Source organism: Megascapheus bottae, chromosome 10 (assembly GCF_031878675.1).
Source record: "Megascapheus bottae isolate mThoBot1 chromosome 10, mThoBot2.hap1, whole genome shotgun sequence".
Classification (NCBI taxonomy): Eukaryota; Metazoa; Chordata; class Mammalia; order Rodentia; family Geomyidae; genus Megascapheus; species Megascapheus bottae.
In genome coordinates, this window is record NC_143518.1 from 63,167,872 (window position 1) to 63,188,515 (window position 20,644).

The window sequence follows — 20,644 nt, forward strand, 5'->3', positions numbered from 1 at the left end:
TCTTTCTGTGTGAAGTATGTTCTCAAATCATTTTCCTCTTTTTTTTTTTCTGTCATTCCTGGGGCTTGAACTCAGGACCTGAGCACTGTCCTTGGGATTTCTCAAGACTAGAACTCTACCATTTTAGCTACAGCACCACTTTTGGCTTTTTCTACGTATGTGGTACTGAGAATCGAAGCTGGGTGTTCGTGCATGCTAGGCAAGCACTCTACCACTAAGCCAAACTCCTGGCCTCACTTTTTCCTCTTAACAGATTTTGTATCCTTGATTCTCCTTTTGTCTTAAGAATCTCATATTCACTTTTCCCTATCATTTCCCACATCTTTTTCTAGTTGTTCATTCACTTCCTATATTTTCATCATATTCTCTTACAGTCACTTTCAATACTTTCAAAATACTCTCATTTCATCTTCCTTATAAAATAACAACATTCCGTTTTTCCTTTTGATGGCTTTCATTTGGTCTGATACTCTGTTGTTCTCATATCCATCTTATTTTAAATTTTAGCAAGCTTTGGATATGTTGCCTTTGCCTTTGATTTGGTCCTCTCCACATTAGTTTTGATATATCATGGTTCTCTTGGCTCTGACTCGGACATAATTGAACATTTTGCTGTGACCTGACCCAGGATACACATTCTCAACAAGGACTTTTTTGGGCGATGATTTGCTGCTATAGATGTTCTCTGTGTTGACTTTCTAGTTTTACTACACTCTGGTTCTGTATTTTCCCACAAGCTGAAATAGAACGGGTACAAACTATATTCCATGAGGGAAGAGAATGTGTTAGGAATAGGTGTTTTCTGTTGGAAGGTAGGTTGGCAACAGTGGGTAAGAACCAAAACATAGGACAAGGAAAAATGCTAGGGATAGGTTTTTCTCTGATAGGAAATTTAAGAGCGATATTCTTGGCAACATCCCTACAGTGATTCACACTTTTTGTCTTCATGAAATGTTTAGCTTTCCATTCTCACAGTAGTTTCTCTTGTCTAGCCTAGGAAGTAGAAAGCAGGAAGGTCTTCCTTGCTCACAATACTAAAGAGGAGTAGGAAGAAGAAATCGGTACTATGATGGGCTCTCTGGGGAGGTAGATATCATAGAAAGGTCAAGATAGGGAGAAGTGTAGGAAACTATTTTCATGGGAGGAGATGACTTTGTTTCCATTGAGGCAATAAATAACACTTTAAAAATTACTTTTAATAGGGCTGGTAGTTTGGCTTAGTGGTAGAGTGCTTGCCTAGTATACACGAAGACCTGGGTTCGATTCCTCAGTACCACATACATAGAAAAAAGCTGGAAATGGTGCTGAGGCTCAAGTGGTAGAGTGCTAGCCTTGAGAAAGTCCAAAGACAGTGCTCAGACTCTGAGTTCAAGCCCAGGACTGGCAAAAAAAATTCCTTTTAATAATAAATAGTATTTTTCCATATAGGTTTTGGTGTAAAACTGACAAAGAAGTTTTTATAAATATCAGGCAAATATTAAGAATATAAAAGCCAAGATATGATGAGGACACCTGCATGTCTATGTTCGTTGCAGCACTACTCATACTAGCCAGATATGGAAACAACCCACACACCCCACAAAAGATGACTGGATCCCAAAAATGTGGTAGCTATATACAATGAAATTTTACATAGCCATTTGAAAGAATAAAAGATCTGGAGGGAAATGGATGAATCTAGAACAAATCATGTTATGTGAGGTAAGGCAACATCAGGGAGGCAAATGACATGTTTTCCTGCATGTTGAACCTAAAATGCCCTGGGATATGACAAATGACACAGAGTTCTAGATACCCACAATATAGTGAGTCCAAAAGAGGACAGTCCCAGTGACATTTCATAGTTTCAAAAGTCCTTGCTGCTCCGAGAAGTGTAGATTCTAGTTTAAAAAATTACATAGTCATAAAAAAAATTGTGTTTGAGTTTTTTTTTAAGCGTTCGTTTCCTTCTTTTTAAGGTGTGGTATTATTGGTTCTACGCTCCCTGAAATATTACCGCTTTGTGAAAATCCAGACTGAATGCAGCACCATTCGTGTACCAAGTATGTTTCTGAACCTGGGTCTCTCATATTTTTTTGCATTAGTTAAGAAATTTGGTAGCTCAGTTAGAAGGGGACAGGAAATCTGCTGGTAGAAATGTCTGAACTAAGTGCCACACTCGTCTGGGTAAGATTTGGGAAACAAACCTCTGTACTTAAAAAAATAAATAAATAAAAAAACCAGTTAAACATCACATAGTATACAGTCATTAAATTATAAAAAAATTAATTTATGAAGAAAGACCTTTTGTACAGATTGAAAAAAAAGATTTTCATAGAGATATCTACATGATCAAGAGAGTTAATTTTTTAGTTGTGTTTTACTAGTGCCACAAACTTGCCGGTGGTAACTTATTTGTCTGGTTCAAGATAAATCTGTAGTTTTCTTTCCTAGCACTTGTTAAATGCCAAAACACATTTTTGAACTGTACATTTGATCAGATTGTTAGCTTTTTCTGTTTTATTTCTTTTGAAAACCTTTGAATAACAAATATCTAAAACTAAAGAAAAAAAAAAGAGGACAGTCCTAGGAGAGAATCACAGGTGCAATACCCAGCGCCTCTTCATATGTATATAACATAATACACATACTGAAATGAACTCTAAAAATATGGAAGCAAAGGACTTTTACTATTTTGCTTTTTCTTAATTTGTTATTTCTTTTTAATGACTGTACTCTTGCTTCATATATGGTGTGTTCATGTGCCCATCTGTGGGAGGGTGGGGGAGCACAAGCATCAGAGGAAAAATAAAGAAAAAGTACAGCAGTGGAAACAGTGGCTGCACTGGACATTGATCGAAGTGAACTATGCAATTATGTGGGTAGAGAGGGGAGGGAGGGAATGAAGAGAGTGAGGGAACAGAGGATCCTATGTGAAAGGAATGCACTTAACACGTGATGTATGTAAAGGTAATCCTGATGTATATCACCTCTGAAGCAACCATAAAGTGAACTTGAAAAAGAATATAAGAAGTAAATTTGGGGACATAAATAAAATGAAGTTACATAACAAAAATAAGAACTCTGTTGTAAGAATCTCACAATACAAGAGTAGGGAAGACGATCTCTCAACATCTTAACTGTTGGTATCAGAAAAGAAATGACACAGCATTTAAGATGGCTCTTTATATCATGAGCCATTCTTGTCCACTCATTTCTTTTTTGATGCCAAAATGGTATTTTTTCATAGTTTACTTATCTAATCAGATCTATCAGTCTTCTTTGTCCATTTTCTTTCCTCACCAATGCTAACATGGCTACGAATTTCACATTTTCTCTCTACTCATTCTATCCATTTGTCTAGCTGATTTCATCTCCTATATTCAACTTCCCTTTATTTTCTTTTAATGAGGATAATGGGGTATAAACTCAGGGACTCGTCCTTATTAGGTAGGTACACTACCACTTGAACACTCCCATTTATTTTCTATTAATTTGTAAACCTGTATTTTTTTTTTTTTGGTGCATATATGTAATGTTGTTCCTGGGGCTTGAACTCAGTGCTGTCCCTGAGCTGTTCTGCTCAAGGCTAGCATTCTGCCACTGAGCCAGAGCTCAACTTCTGGCTTTTTGGTAATTAGAAATGAGTCTCATGGACTTTTCTGCCTGGGCTGGCTTTGAACTGCAATCCTCAGATCTCAGCCTACTAAATACCTACGATTACAAGTGTGAGCCACTGGCGATATATTTTCAATCTAGATCTTTTACCTGAGATCCAGACTCTATTTTTGACTTTTCTATCGTCTAATCCATGGTACATACCTCTGACAGTAATTTGAGTGTCATTATCCTACATAAAATTTGTTTCCATGATTATCCACTACCTTCAGCTTAAAGGAAAAAAAAAAAGGAAGAAAGAAAGAAAAGGAAAGAAGAAGAAGAAAAAAAAAGACAGCAAGAAAGCCTACAACTGTAACCCAAGCTGCTCATGAAGTTGAAAACTGAGGATCACAGTTTGAAATCAGCCAGACTGTATCACTAATTAAATAGTCCCCTTCCTAAAAAAGACTGGACGGACTAGAGGCATGACTGATGTGATACAGTGACAAGCCATCAATGAAAAAGCTCAGTAAGAATGTGAGGCCCCGAGTTCAAGGCCTTGTACAATCATCAACACAAACAAACAAAGTAAAGTCCATGGTACCTTTATTTGTATTTTTTTGGTGGATCTGTGGCATGAACTCAGGGCTTGTTTGACAAGGTTCTTTACGACTTAAGCCAGGCTCTCAGCTCCTTCTGATTTCATTATTCCAAGGCAGTCTCACATTTACACTTAGGCCAGTCTTCACCTCAATTCTCCTACTTATACTTCTTTTAATTTTGTTGATTGAGTGATTGATTTTTAGTATGAAGGTGATGTACAGAGGGGTTATGGTGACTTGAGAGACATGAGAACATTTATAATTCTTACACAGTTATATAATAACAGGTATTCACAGCTATGTTTTCACTGGTTAAAATCGGGCCTCACTACATTTTGCCCAGCTAGACTGACACTACCATATTCCTCATCCTAATCTCAGGAGCTTGGATTACAGGTATGAACCACTGTGCCAGGCTCATATGGAATTATTTACATGTGAGTCAGTCTCTGAAAGAATCATGTAGTGTCCCATATTTTAGAGGAACAGCTTTCAGATTTTATTGCTGATGGTCATAAATGGTGTTTACTATGCTAATGCATATTCCTCCACAACTAACTTGTCAGGAATTTATTTCATAAGAGGGTCTCACTGAAGATGTAGAAGCTTTAGCAAGGATTTACTTTACTATAACAGGATAAAGTAGAGAGAGGTGAAACAGAGAAAATGCTTCTTATTCCCCAGAGGAAATAACAGGTAAAGACTCTGTAAGTTATTAGCTTGGTTGTTGTTGCTGCTGCTGCTGCTGCTGTTGTTATTTTTATTCTTCTCATTCTCATTCTCATTCTTTTCATCATAAAGGTATGCTGGATTTGGGGAGCCAGGAGTTTAGCCTAGCGGTAGAGTGCTTGCCTAACAAGCATGAAGACTTGGGTTCGATTCCTTGTTACCACACATACAGAAAAAGCTGGAAGTGTTGCTGTGGCTCAAGTGGTAGAGCACTAGCCTTGAGAAAGCCCAAGGACAGTGCTCAGGCCCTGAGTTCAAGAGCCAGGACAGTTGGATTTTGTTAATGCTAGGCTTACAGGCTTTACGTCACTATGTTTGACAAGTTCATATTTTTTGAAAACGCTATGTGCCACATCTACTATGTGATTAATTACATCAGCTAAGAACTAGCTCACTGGCCATTAAATACAGTGTTTATTGAGGAGACACTAAGTTTTTCTGTGATCATGGATTTGACATTTCCCTGTCTCCTCCTACCCTAGGAAAAGTAAGGAAACAAGAACATAAGCAGCAATGTATGTGAATTAATGCACCTTCTATCTGGCAAATATCATGTAACCCTTTTACTAATTACAATAAAAAAAAAGAAAAAAAAAAAAGAACATAAGCAGGAAAACAGAACAATGACAAGGCTGTGACCACAGTGGAACAGGCTGATGGCAGTCACAAGGAGTTTCGAGCAGATGCCTAAACAAACACTTCTTCTTGGAAGCTAGTAAAACATTTCCTTAAATTTCTATCTCACTGTATACTCATTCCTCATACACAAAATCTAGCACATTACTAATGACAAGGCAGTTATGGAACAAAAACGGATACACCATGTAGAAATTTCCAGACCAAAAACCAAAAACCATTTAGGTTTAGATGGACAACATCTGCCCCAATTTCTACCTCTCACACCCAAACTTCACAAGGACAAGAAGAGATGACAAACTCATAAAGCACTTTGATATGATGTCAGAATTCAGCCTGCAATCCTAGCTACTCAGAAGGCTGAGATCTGAGGATCAAGGTTCAAAGCCAACCCAGGCACAATAGGATCTGAGACTCTTTTTTTTTTTTTTGCCAGTCCTGGGCTTGAGCTCAGGGCCTGAGCACTGTCCTTGGACTTTCTCAAGGCTAGAGCTCTACCACTTGAGCCTCAGCACCACTTCCGGCTTTTTTCTATATATGGTACCGAGGAATCGAACCCGGGTCTTCATGCATGCTAGGCAAGCACTTTAACCACTAGGCCAAACTCCCGGCCCGTTCTGAGACTCTTATTTCCAATTAACCACTAGAAAACGGGAAGTGGGGCTTGGCTCAAGAGTAGAGTGGTAGTCCTGAGCTGAAGAGCTCAGGTACAAAGCCCAGACCCAGGAGGAGGGCAGTAGCTTTGAGCTGAAGAGCTCAGGGACAGCGCCCAGGCTAAGTACAAGCCCCAGGATCTACATTGAAAAAAAAAAAATGCAGTCATGTCTGTCTTAAGTGCAAATTCTTTAGATACTAATGTGTGCCCTTGGATAAATTAACTTTTTTTTTTTTTTTTTTTTGCCAGGCTTGGGCTTGGGCTCAGGGCCTGAGCACTGCCCTTGGACTTTCTCAAGGCTAGCGCTCTACCACTTGAGCCTCAGCACCATTTCCAGCTTTTTTCTATGTATGTGGTACTGAGGAATTGAACCCGGGTATTCATGCATGCTAGGCAAGCACTCTACCACTAGGCCAAACTCCTGGCCCCGATAAATTAACTTTTTAAACCTGGGTTTCATTTGTGTAAAATGGGAGAAATTTAATTAGGCTTCTAAAATAATTTTTTTTTTGCTAGTCCTTGGGCTTGAACTCAGGGCCTGGGCACTGTCCTTGGGCTTTTTCAAGACTAACAGCTCTACCACTTGAGCCACTTCCAGCTTTTTCTATGTATGTGGTACTGAGAAATCAAAACAGAGTCTTTGTGCATGTGTTATGTAAACATGGTATCAGTAGGCCAAACTCCCAGCTCAATGCGTGCATTCAGGTTTTGTTTGTTTGTTTGTTTGTTGTTGTTGTTGTTGTTTTTGGTCATGGGGCATGAACTCTGGGCCTGGGCACTATCCCTGAGCTTTTCAGCTAAAGGCTACGTACCCTACCCCTGGACCTGGGCCTGGGCCTTGTCCCTGAGCTCTTCAGCTCAAGGCTACTGCCCTACCCCTGGAGCCACAGCACCATTTCTAGTTTTCTACTGATTAATTGGAGATGAGTCTCACAGACTCATGCCAGGGCTGGCTTTGAACCTCAAGATCCTCAGATCTCAGCCTCCTAAGTAGTTAGGATTACAGGCACGAGCCACCGTTCTTAAATGCTAAAATCTCTCTCTCTCCATATATGTATATATATATACATATATATGTATATGCATATATATGTGTATATACATATATACGCACACACTCTCTCTATATATATACACACATACACTGCAAAATATAAAGATGGGGGGCGGTCATGGGGCTTGAACTCAGCCTGGGCATTGTCCCTGAGCTCTTCAGCTCAAGGCTACCACCCTACCCTTGAGCCAAGCCCCACTTCCCTCTTTCTTTTTCTTTATGGTGCTGGTACCAGGGCTTTATTTTAATTCTCTCTTGGCTTTCTTGCTCATGGCTGGGGCTCTACTGGAGATTTTTGCTGGCTAATTGGAGATGGAGTCTGAAGACACAAGAGTAGCTAGGATTACAGGTGCTAGGATTACAGCCCTAGGTGCCTGACTAAAATAATCCTTTATGGGACAAAATTCAATCATTATGAATGAAATATTTGTTTCTTTTAAACTAATGTACTCTTCAATAAATAAGTTTAGGAATTTTGTATGTACACAACATGGTAATACACTGAATACACTACAGGATACACTCTAAAATGGTATGGTTTAAGTGGTAGAATGACTGACTGCCTAACAAACAAGAAGCCTTACGTTCAGACTCCAGTAAAGCAAAGAAATAGGAGATAAAGTGAAACAAAAATCCTAATTTTTTTTTTTTTGTATCCCAAAAGGTTAGACACCGTGTCCATTTCCTGGGCAGGATCATTCTGCAAACTAATCAGCTAAGCTAGAGCATCTCAAATATTAATGTGCATAGGAATCACCTAGCTATCTTGCTTATAATTCAGATTCTGATTCAGTATGTTTGGAGTGGTCCTTCTAAGTGATGTTAATATTGCTCACCATTGGAACACACTTTAAGTAACCAGAATTTAAAGAACAGATTTTTAGCCAGGAGGTAAAATACATAGCTGGTTCTAAAGTCAATTTTTCATTAACACCGTCAAAATTGAGGAAAATGACTCCTTAAAATCATAAAATGACCATCATAATCATCAATAATGTCAAAGAAGTATCTGAAATGTAGATAACCATTAACACTCAGTGTAAATTTGTCTTAAATGGGTAGAATATACTCATTGTCTACCACCAGACAAAATAAATAGGAATAAAGAAAATAAAAATTAGGAGAAAGTTCATTAAAACAAATGTAATGTCATCTGCTTCCACCATCATAAAATCAGTATGCAGTAAACCTGTAGCTATTAGGTTTATTTCAACATAATTATAGTAACCGATTTCATTGCTTAATTTGGATAGAAATGACGGCAAAATGAAAATTCCAAAATATACCATTTTTAAAATTTATCTGAGGCAAAACTCAGACAAATGCAGATTATTAGCTAAAGGGAAAGTAGAAAGCATTTTTGCTTTACTATTAGTCTTCTAAATCCTAACAACTCTAAGGTTCTAAGACCACTGACTGCATAAGACCATTTTATTTTGAGTCTCCAGTAATTTCTACCAGTCATATATACCACACAACAACTAACATCATGCTTGCATTCAATTATTTACCTTGTCAATCATTTTTCTTGCTTCCACTTCCTCACTGTTGGGATTCTCTAACTCAATGGTATAAGTACCCTTGTCACTTTGATCATCATCATTATCCTTTTCTGAAGTGGCAGAAGTAGCTTGATTTTTTAACATTTTATCCATCTCCTGGCTTGGTCTGTGCCCAAGACTCCCTGAACTTCTTAATAATGCAGTTTGTAGAAAGGGAATTGGCACCGACGGCTCCTCTGATTTCTGTTTTAACAATTTCCCATGTGGCACACCATGCCCCCCTCTGTGATGCGCAGAGCTAGTCTGTAAAGACAAAGAAACCACTTTGGCATCTGCTGTTGTTGATTTTGCTTTTTCAAGTTTTGTATGAGGTGCTGAATAAGCAGTTTCCTGACAAAGGATCCCTGTACTTTGAGTAAAGAATGTGACCTTTTTCTGGAATTTTCTTCATCAATAAATGCAATCATGCCTGGCTTCCATGGCTCACACCTGTAATCCTAGCTACTCAAGAGGCTGAGATCTGAGGATTGCAGTTCAAAGCCAGCCTGGGCAAGAAAGTCTGCAAAACTATCATCTCCAATTAAGCACCAAAACAAAACAAAAAAGCCAGAAATGGAGCTGTGGCTCAATGGTAGAACTGGCCTTGAGCTGAAAAGGTCAGGGTCAATGCTTAGGCCCCGAGTTCAAGCCCAAGGACTGGCACTGGGGGCAAAAAAAAAAAAAAAGGTATTAATAAAAGCAGTTTGACTTACAACAGGTTGATCTTGATGTCTTTCAGTACCCTGGACCTTCTGTTGCTTTTTCTGTTCAGAGTGGTGGCGTCTTAAGTGTTCCTCCAGAGTAGCACGCTTGCTACAGCGCCTGTGCGCCCCAATATTCTCTGAATCACTCTGTGTACCATCATCATGTTTATTTCCTGGGCACAAAAGAGAAATCACATAATAGAGAAGAAAAGAGCCCCATGTAGAAAATTAGAGGCATATACAAAAGTGCTATTTGTTTTGGCTCCCTCCCCCTTTTCTATCCAAAGTCATCTGTTCTTTTTAGTAACAGGCTCTGCAAACTTCCCTCAATGGCAATGGCTACATTCAAATTTTATCAACCAACAATGAAGTCCATTATAAACAACTGAATCAGATTACTTTCCTTTCTCCAAATCTTGTCTTTATAGTTTCACCAGTACCTTAACAAATAAGCAATGTTCTATCACCTGTCATCCTTTGTATTCATAACTCAACACACTGCTTCTGCCTTCAAATCTTAAATATTTCATAATAAAAATTAGATTCTAACATTAGAAAGCAAGAAAGATAAGATAGAGGGTGATAGTACTAAAATATTATGAAAAGAGAACAAATCTTTGTGTGTGGTAATGTTGAACATTCTGAGAAGTCTTTAATGCAAAGATTCAAATTTATACTTCTTACTAGCAATAGCACAATTTTTGCATTTTTCTAAGTGTAATTATCTTGAAAATTACATTTTCAAAGCTATTCTAATGGCTAGAGAGGGCTTAAACAAAGGATGTTAAAAGGTGGTCTATCAAGAAAAAGAGTAACTGCTGGGTGGCTCACACCTTTAATCCTAGCTGCTCAGGAGGCTGAGATCTGAAGACCAAGGTTCAAAGTCAGTCAGGGCACAAAAGAACCTGAGACTCTCATCTCCAATTAACCTCTAGAAAACAAGAAGTGGGGTTGGCTCAAGGGTAGGGCAATAGCCTTGAGCTGAAGAGCTCAGGGACAACACTCAGGCCCAGGAGTAGGGTGGCAGCTTTGAGCTGAGAAACTCAGGGACAGCACCCAGGCCAAGGTCAAGGCCCACAACCTACAAAAAAAAAAAAAAAAAAAAAAGAAAGAAAGAAAGAAAGAAAACTATGACAGCTCTTTCTTATTTCTTCCTCCTCCTCCTCCTCCTCCTCCTCTTCTTCTTCTTCTTCTTCTTCTTCTTCTTTTTTTTTTTTTTGCCAATCCTGGGCTTCAACTCAGGGCCTGGGCTCTGTCCCTGAATTTTTTTTTTTTTTCACTCTACCACTTGAGCCAAAGTGCCACTTCTGGCTTTTTCTGTTTATGTGGGACTGAGGAATTAAACCCAGGGCTTCATGCATACTAGGCAAGTTCTCTACCACTAAGCTACATTTCCAGCCCAACTATGGCATCTTCAATCTTTGCACTTATGGGCAAACAACACGGGGTAAGTGTAAACAGACATCTTCAACACAAAGCATCTACAGTCAAATTACAATATTTGAATTTAGAAACATTCTTTTCAGGTTTTGCTGTATCAGAGCAAGTAAAAACCAGTAAGTAATTACTTTTAAGAGTTACTTTAAAGACTAGATATAACACTATGAATTATTTGATCTTTTATTGATTTAACTTCAATTTAAAATTTTTCTTACCTAAGTAATAATTACATTAGAATAACCAGCTGGGTATTGGCAGCTCACTTTTCTAATCTTAGCTACACAGGAGACTGAAATGTGAGAATCATGGTTTGAAGCCAATCTAGGCAGGAAAGGCTGTGAGATTCTTACCTCCAATTAGTAACCAAAAAGGTAAACATGAAGATGTGGCTCAAGTGGTGAGCTCTAGTCTTGAGCACAGAAAATGAAGGACAGTGCCCAGGCCCTAAATTCAAGCCCTAGGGCTGGCACACTGAAAGATAATCATAAATCAATGTTTAATGACTTCATTGAGCTACAAAGTCTTGTACATGGGAATGTACATTGGAAGCACATTACAAATCTTCAAAAACTAAAGATAATTGTTAAATATCTCTGGGTTATAAGCTTTAACTCAAGTGAATCCTTATTCAATAATGATAATTATTATTTTTTCAATAATTATTATATCTGACAAGATAATAGGCAGAAGTGAAAGGCTGGGAGAGATGGAGGAGAAAAAAATCCTGTCTAGGAAAAACATTGAGTTTTACTGTTCCTGGATTTGTTCCTAATCAGGTTAGAGGTTACCAACTAGTAGTAACAGAAAACAATTACCTGCACAAAGAAAGGAAAGAGGAAACTCACCAAGGAATAGCAGAAAATGGTGATGGTTTAGAAATGTAAGAAAAATAAAGATAAAAACTAAGAGACTTCGGGAGAATTCTTACCAAAGTGAGAGTGATTAAAAAAATCAAAATATAACAAAATGAAAACTCTTTGAATCATTATTCAAATTCTAATATGCAACGAAAAATGTGCTTAATTAATGAAATCCCTGCTGCAGATAATCTAGAAATCATAGGGCGCAGAGGAAAACAAAACTCAAATATAGCCCTAATACAAATACAAAATTCAGTGAGAACAGCACATTTTACCACTTACTTTACTGTTGCATTGGCTATAATGCAAAGGAATCCAGCTTGTAATAGCCAGAAATTATAAAATTCCAATTATTTCCTATATAAGACCAACATAACTCATAAGAAATTTCCACTTAAATATTTTAATGAAAAATATGATCGTGATAGAATTTACATCTTACTCCAACATAAGCAATTTTCTTTCTTTCTTTTTTTGCCAGTCCTGGGACTTGAGCTCAAGGCCTTTGCTGTGCCTGCTAGGCAAGCACTCTACCACTAGGCCACCCTCTGGGCAAGATAAGTCATTTTCTACAGATTTTTTTTTTTTTGTCAGTCGTGGGGATTGAACTCTGGGCCTGAATGCTGTACCTGAGCTCTTCAGCTCAAGGCTACCACCCTACCCTGGAGCCACATCACCACTTTCAGATATGTCATTTTCTATTTGGACCACTCTTTCTGTATCAGGGAAGATAACTGAATAGAGCTACAATCTTCTGTATTCAACACAAAGATCACTTAGAAACTCTTTCCCAGTCTCTCCCCTGCCCCTGCTGTCATTAACCATGCCTAAACATACTGAAGTTCTTTTCAGTTAGGTTAGCTTAGATGTACTTAGTCAGTAGCTATAGCTAAAAGAAGCTGCAACTCTCCTAAAGGGTGAAAGTGTATGGGCTTTGTGAACATTATTTTCCTCACTGTCCCAAAGCACGTGCACTTTACTCTTGTAGGAGCAAGATGTTTTGTTTTGCATACTTTAATTTTTTTAAAGAGGTGAAGTATAATTCTTGTAAAATTGTTACTACTTGCTAATTGTATTTATCTGGTGTCTGAAGTATATCTTTTGACATCCTAAAAATTTAGAAATGATTATTTTGTAACTTGGTAAGTAAATAACTTTGTTTAATGTAGTGATATTGTATGTGTGTGTGTGTGGACATCAATGCTTATTTGAAATTAATAGTCACAAATGTGCCCTTTCTGAAGAGCAGACAATGATAGATTTAAAAAATGCAGTGAACCAGGCACTATGGCTCACACTTGTAATCCTAGCTACTCAGGAGGCTGATATCTGAGGATCAAGGTTCAAAACCAGCCTGGGCACTAAAGTCCTGAGACTCTTATCTCCAATTAACTACCAGATAATCAGAAGTGGCACTGTGGCTCAAGGAGTAGGGCAATAGCCTTGAGCTGAAGAGCTCAGGGACACTGCCCAGGCCCAGAGTTTAAGCCCCATGACTAAAGGGGGGGAAAAAAAAAGTAGCAAATGCAGAAATTATAATAACGAAAAAAGGATTTAACCTGTATCTTAGAAAACGATATTTCCTTCCTTCCTCTCCTCTCCTCTCTCCCCCTCTTCTTTCTTTCTTTCTTTCTTTCTTTCTTTCTTTCTTTCTTTCTTTTTATTTCTTTCTTTCCTCCTTCCTTTTTTTTTTTTTTTTTTGCCAGTCTTGGGGCTTGAACTCAGGGCCTGGGCACTGTCCTTGGACACTTTTGTTCAAGGCTAGTCCTCTGCCACTTGAGACACAGTGCCACTTCGGGATTTTACTGAGTATGTGGAACGTAGGAATTCATGCATGCTAGGCGAGCACTCTACCACTAGGCTACACTCCCAGACCCTCCCTTCCCCCTTCCCTTCCTCGATCTCTCCCTTTCCCCTCTGTCTGTCTGTCTGTCTGTCTCTCTTTCACCAGTCCTGGGTACTGTCCCTGAGCCTCTTTGTGCTCAAGGCTAGACCTCTACCACTTGAGCCACAGTGCCACTTTTGGCTTTTTCTAAGTAGTTTATTGAAGAGAAGAGTCTCATGAATTTTTCTGCCTGGGCTGTCTTCAAACCATGATCTTCAGATCTCAGCCTCTTCACTAGCATTATAGGTGAGAGCCATCAGTGCCCACCTTGAAAATGGTGTATTCATAACGGATCTTTTTAGTTTATTTCTTATGTAGTTAAATGAGGTTTAAAAAAGATTTTCAACATTGTCACTTCATACTAACACTTATGAGCACCTTATGATGTTATACAGTTTTTAGTTGTCAGCTTTAGTAGTTTTCAATTATGTATCTATATTATCTAGTAAAAGTTAAAAAAACATAAAATCTGAAAAATACATATACCAGGTAATTGTGATGACAACAATGAAGTATTTTAATAATCAGAAAGAATTAGGAAATTATATCATTTTAATATTTTGAAATGTGTTAGAAGCAAATCAGGAATAAATATAAGGTTATCATTTCTTCATCACTTCACCAAAATCCTAGGATGTAAGGTATGAGTTATGTCAGTACAAATCGTGTCATAAACAGTGAAGTCATTCATTGTGCACTCAAATTACTCAATATCTATTATATGCTCAAGTCCCAGAAAAAGTGCTGTTATAAAGTAAACATGGCTCTTGACTTAAAGAATATGTTCTTAAAAACCTCATGATTTTTATGAAAATATAGAACAATCAGATTTACACAATTTGTTCAAAAGCATTATTTTATAGGTAGCTTATTAAATAAGTGTAATAGAGTAACATAAAAATCAGTGTTCAATAACTGTATAAAAATTTCAAGTGACAAAACTAATGGGGAAAAACTGATCATTTGGTACCATCAAAGTACAGATAGAAGTTTTTGTTTTTGCTTCTGTGCTTACCTTGGGGCTTGAGCTCAGGGCTATACACTATTTTCTAGCTCAAGGCTAGTGTCCTACCACAGGGGCTGGAGCTCTACTTCTAGATTTTTTGGTAGTTATTTGAAGATAAGAGTTTCATGAACCTTCCTGCCTTTGCTGGCTTTGAACTGTGATCCTCAGATCTCAGCCTAATGAGTAGCTAAGATTATAGATATGAGCCACTAGCATTTGGCAAGGATAGGATTTTTAAAAGTATAGTGGTGAAGTATTATAGTAATATGGAACATATAATAATTTCGCAAATGAACATTAAATTGTGATTATCAGTCTTAATACAAAGAAAAATTTAGATTATAGATACCATACCCAGTATTTCCAAGTAAGAAGTTACATTTTATGAGTAACTATTGAGAAATAATTTGACATAATCAATGGTGTGACTCTTTGTAAAAGTAGAACTTTTGGATCAAAACCAACAGGTTAACATTTTTTTAGAATCTAGGTATTTTTTTATAGAAGCAGTATATTGAGAATAGAATTGTATGTATCTTTTCCTTAAATCAAGAAAATGATGGTAATTATTGTCTAGGGAAGTCCATTGGTGAGCCGAATAAGTTTTATATTTCCACAGGAAATATAATTTAATGACACATTGAAGTCACAAAACCAATTTGGTTTTGGCAAGAAAATGATGAAAGACTATTTTTGAATAAGTTGTATTATGATCGACATGGATTGCTTCTGAGCTTTCAATTAAATGTAAACTTGGAAAAAGCCACTTCTATGATTCAAATATCTAATACTTTGATAATTATGAAGGTCAAAGTTTTTTTTTTTTTTTTTTTTTGCCAGTCCTGAGCTTGAGCTCAGGGCCTGAGCACTGTCCTTGGATTTTCTCAAGGCTAGAGCTCTACCACTTGAGCCTCAGCACCACTTCCAGCTTTTTTCTATGTATTTGGTACCGAGGAATCGAACCCGGGTCTTCATGCATGCTAGGCAAGCACTTTAACCACTAGGCCAAACTCCCGGCCCCAAAGTTTTTTTTTTTTAATTAGGCAATATATGAAGTTTTGAAATGATCAATTCACTTTACCTTTCAACCTTTTCAAGTATACTGGAACATCACTTTTAATACTTTTAGAATCCTCTTCTGTTCTTTCCCATACCATTTGAGGAGGGTTGTTTTGTGCTAGCCAGTCAGCTACTTTGTTTTCTGGTGCCATCATCCCAGTTTGAATTCCCGGCAAGTCTTGAGTTCCAGGAGAAGACTTCTTTGACTTGTGGCGCTGATCAGAAGCAAATTTTGTCACATGGTCTCTAATAGTTACCTTTCCTGGGGTACTGTCATCAAATTCAATGGTAAATGAAGCATGCCCTGCACCTGTGGTATGGGAACTTGGTGTGTCTTTTGTTGGGATCTCATGAATAGTGCTCTCTGTAATTTGTGATGGCTGCTGGAATTCTTTTGTAGGGATTTCAAAATAACTTGGTTCCCTACAGAAAGGAAAAAGTACTTCTTCATTTGCAGCTGCAGACTGTTCCTCAACTTGCTTGGCATTTACGCTGCATCCTAATAAGAAAAATAAGAGAGAATTCAAAATATTTGGGGGCTTCTAGTATTTGAGGGACATTGGTAATGACCATTTGCATTTCTCTCAGAGAATTAGAAGGCTGATTATAGCCTCGATGAACAGTGGCATTTGTATCATAGGAAAAAAAAGTGGTAGAATACTTGTCCCTAAGTTCAAACTCAGGTATCTATTATCAGAAAAATAAAAGTAACAGAGAAGAGGGAATCTGGATTATGAACATGGGAGAGAAGCAGCAGCAATGGCCAAGGAGAGCAAAAGTAATGGATAGAGGGACCTTGCACAGATAGCTCCACCATTTTTCCAATTTGATCTAGAAATTATCAAGATGCAAAAGACTTGAAATCAAATGGAGATGAATAGAGGTTCAGAATGAATATCGCTGGATGAATAGAAAAAGCAGGATGAGATACGGAACTCTATGAACAAATGTAGTGCTTCCAGTAGAGAACAGGTACTCAAATGAAGATTCGAGCATGAAGAAAAGGGTGAGCATTGTTTGGGAAGTAATCATCACACTTACCATTCTTTGCCATTACATTCATGATATTATGTTTAGCATGCCAAAAATAATATTACTTCTTACGTTTTATAGAGACCAAAGAATGGTTAGAGAAAATATTTCATTTGTTTGCAGCATAGCAATTGAAACAACAGTATGAAAGAATATAACATTAGAAAATTCATTTGCCAGTCAGTAATACTGAAAGAAAATTGCCTTACATTTCTACATAGCACGATGTGCTAGAGACAAAAAAAAAAATCTTTGAAGGAAAGCCAAACTGTAAACCTCAGATGAGTAACAGCTGGAAAGAGGAGCAAGCAACTATGTCTTTGTGTTGCCTGTAGACAGAAAGGCATAAAAACAGATGATTTTACAAGTAAGATACAGAGAAGTATGTTAGTGAAATAACTAAAAGGCCTTATATTGTGTGTTGTTTGTTAAGGCAAATGCACAAGAAAAAACTTAAAGTAAAAAAAAAAGTGAAAGAGCCAGGCACTGGCTGATATCCTAGCTACTAAGGAGGTAGAGATCTGATGACTGTGGTTCACTGCCAGTTTAGGTAGAAGAGTCCCCATGAGATGCTTATCTCCAATAAACCTCTCAAATGCTCGAAGTTGGGCTATGGTCCAAGTGGTAGAGCCTTGGGCAAAAGGGTTCAGGGACAGCGCCCAGGCTCTGCGATCTAGCCCCTCAACCACCACCACCATCAGTTCCAACAACAACAACAAAGAGTGAAAGAACTGTAGCTATTATAATGAAAATCTGTTATTAAGAATGAATTTAAAGGGCTGGGAGTTTGGCCTAGTGGTTAAAGTGCTTGCCTAGCATGCAGGAAGACCAGGGTTCAATTCCTTGGTACCACATACATAGAAAAAAAGCTGAGGCTCAAGTGGTAGAGCTCTAGCCTTGAGAAAGTCCAAGGACAGTGCTCAAGCCCTGAGCTCAAGCCCAGAACTGGCAAAAAAAAATAATGAATTTAAACAATGTATTTTTCCTTTAAATCCACTGTATTCAAATAAGATTCCTAGGGAAATCAGTTACAAATAATTTATTAGAAAGAAAAAGGAATAGAGAAAACTACATTGTTTCCAAATTATTTTTTTCATTAACTAAAGTCTTTTGGGTCCTGAAATACTTTCAAATATTCAGTATCTTGTTGAGATTCATTAGGTGCAATAATTGATTTCTTGACAGCACTCTGAATATGAGACAATTATAAAATTATCTGGTTAGGCTAGAGAAGAACAAAATTAACATCCATAAAATCAAATGTGTGGGATATAGTATAGAAGGCATCACTTGCCATTCTTCAAATAATAAAAGCAAATATATATTATAAAAAAAATGTAGTCTAGCCAGGTGCCAGTGACTCATACCTGTAATCCTAGCTGCTCAGGAGGCTGAGATCTGAGGATTATTGTTCAAAGCCAGCCAGGCACGAAAGTCAATGAGACTTTTTTTTTTTTTTTTTTTGCCAGTCCTGGGCTTGAGCTCAGGGCCTGAGCACTGTCCTTGGACTTTCTCAAGGCTAGAGCTCTACCACTTGAGCCTCAGCACCACTTCCGGCTTTTTTTTTCTGTATGTGGTACCGAGGAATCGAACCCGGGTCTTCATGCATGCTAGGCAAGCACTTTAACCACTAGGCCAAACTCCTGGCCCCTCAATGAGACTCTTATTTCCAATTAATTACCAGAAAACTCGAAGTGGTGCTGTGGCTCAAGGAGTAGGGCAGTAGCCTTGAGCTGAAGAGCTCAGGGACAGTGCCCAGGCCCAGAGTTCAAGATCCATGACTGACCAAAAAAAAAAAAAAACTAGCCTGGTATGATGTATCTTGACCATAAATCCCAGCTACTGAGAGACAGAGATCAGAGGACGGTGGTTTGAAGTCAGTCATTAATAAAAAAAATTGTGAGATCCCTATCCTAACCAATATAGCAGTACATGTTTGTCACCTCCTTTGCATGGAAGATTGAGAGAATAAGATAGGAGGATTAAGATTCTGAGGCTACACTTAGGGAAAAAATAAGGTCCTATCTGAAAAATAGCCAAAAGCCAAAAAAGGCTAGATGCATGACTTAGCAGTAGAGTGCATACCTAGCCTTAGTTCAAACACTACAAACCATCATCAAGAAAAAAGGAAAAAAAAATCTAAATAGAAGACAGAAGACGAAGAATATTTCAGGACAATAACTTAATATACAGATATTATTTTCGAAATGTATTCAGTGGTTGAGTGTTTGCCCTAGACTGAGTGCAAAACCCCAGAAATACCACCAATGGAAAAAAAGCTGAAGAAAAGACTAAGAATATCTCAGACATAATTTTTTTTTTTTTTGCACAGTCCTGGGACTTGAGCACTGTCCTTGGGCTTTCTCAAGGCTCTACTACTTTAGAAAAAGCACCACTTCTGGCTTTTTTTGTGTATGTAGTTACTGAGGACTCTACCACTAGGCCAAACGCCCAATGCCCAGCCCCTCAGACTTAATAATATGAAAATTACTAGTTCAAAATTTGTTTTGTTTACCTTTGGAAAATGGAAAGATTAGATTTGGAGATAAAGGTAAGACCAAAAAAAAAAAAAAAAACCCATCTATCAAGCTGGGTGTGGTGGCTCACACCTGTAACCATAGCTACTCAGAAGGCTGAGATCTGCCCTTTGCTTAAGAAGATAAGTGACATATGTAGTATATTTTAAAGAAAGAAAATTATTTCAACTTTTTAAAAAGCTAGTTGTAAAAGTAAATTAATTCAATTAGTGTAAAACATTCATTATCCTTTTCCTGACCAAAAAAATAAGTACTAGAAACATGGTCCTCTCCCAAGTGTCTACTAGAAAAGTTGTTACAGACTATAATAGAAAAACATCCTTTCTTAGAACACTGAGAACATATTCTGTACTTTTTTAATTTACATCATTTCAACATATTTTTGTTTGTGCCAAAGGAAACATACATGCTATTTGCTTATATTAAAAGCTCATTACTAATCTTAATTATTTAGATTTAAAAAATTACTTAGTAACTGGTTATTGCCAGAATTAACTATGTATATTTTATTCAAAGAGAATCAGTTGGTGATAATCTGTTTATGTTCTTCAGGTATTTCATGACTGTGTGACTTTCTAGGAATACTTGTAATATACATTACCCACAGAAAATGCCTACTGCTCTATGCTAAAACAAAATGCTAAATCAAGTCAAGGCAACGAAAACTGATTATTATGACTTACTCTGCTTCAGACACCCACACTAGTCCAGTTGAATACCTTTAATTACAGATACTGTTAAGCTGGCCAAAAAGGAATTTCGATCTGAATTTTTAGCTCTATTTGTTCAAAATTAATGTAAGGGAAATATACTACGTACGATTATGTGCCTCTATAAAATATACTTACATTTTAATTCCTTAATTGTAATGTAAATGAATGTTGAGAATAAGTCAGCAAGTAGAAGAAAAATTGCAGCTACATAAGTTGAGGATAAATTTTCTGTAGTAGTATTCAAAATATAAACATAATTTCTGGACAACTTTATTACTCTAAATATTTGCTTTTAATATTTTTTAGGTTATGTGGCATGTTCAGGACACTGTGGATACACATAGACCCACAGAGGGGACAAAAAATGATTTGGTAGTAAACACTCTGTTATTCTTTCTAGAATATTCACCTTTTCATAGTAACAGTAAGTACAGTTTTTAAGTTCTAAATAAATCAGTAATCAAGAAAGAATTGTTTGTTTGTTTTTTCCTGAGTAGTGTGATCAAACCCAGGGTCTCCTATGTGTTGGGCAATTATTTACTACTTCACATCTCTAGCCCAAAACTCCTATTTGTTTTTATTAAAAGAGTATCCTTAAAAAGCTGGAAGTGG

At 37.4% G+C, this 20,644-nt stretch overlaps 1 protein-coding gene and 1 long non-coding RNA gene across 11 annotated transcripts in view; one reads left to right on the plus strand and one right to left on the minus strand.

Moving 5' to 3' along the window:
* The window catches only part of Cep170 (centrosomal protein 170), a 93,603-nt gene that overhangs the window by 34,137 nt on the left and 38,822 nt on the right, over nucleotides 1-20,644 (minus strand). For 6 of the 10 annotated variants that reach the window (XM_090341497.1, XM_090341492.1, XM_090341493.1 and 3 more), the window contains 3 exons: nucleotides 15,773-16,249; nucleotides 9,510-9,673; nucleotides 8,767-9,060 (listed from right to left, as the gene is read on the minus strand). In XM_090341497.1, the coding sequence (XP_090197623.1) occupies nucleotides 8,767-9,060; nucleotides 9,510-9,673; nucleotides 15,773-16,249 (935 nt within the window). The remainder of the gene's footprint in view (nucleotides 1-8,766; nucleotides 9,061-9,509; nucleotides 9,674-15,772; nucleotides 16,250-20,644) is intronic. The other 4 variants (XM_090341501.1, XM_090341500.1, XM_090341499.1 and 1 more) reach the window with 2 other exon arrangements.
* Nucleotides 1,958-20,455, plus strand: LOC150058610 (uncharacterized). Its single transcript, XR_016536899.1, has 3 exons — nucleotides 1,958-2,042; nucleotides 16,586-16,756; nucleotides 20,339-20,455. It is a non-coding gene; the product is annotated as an uncharacterized LOC150058610 (long non-coding RNA).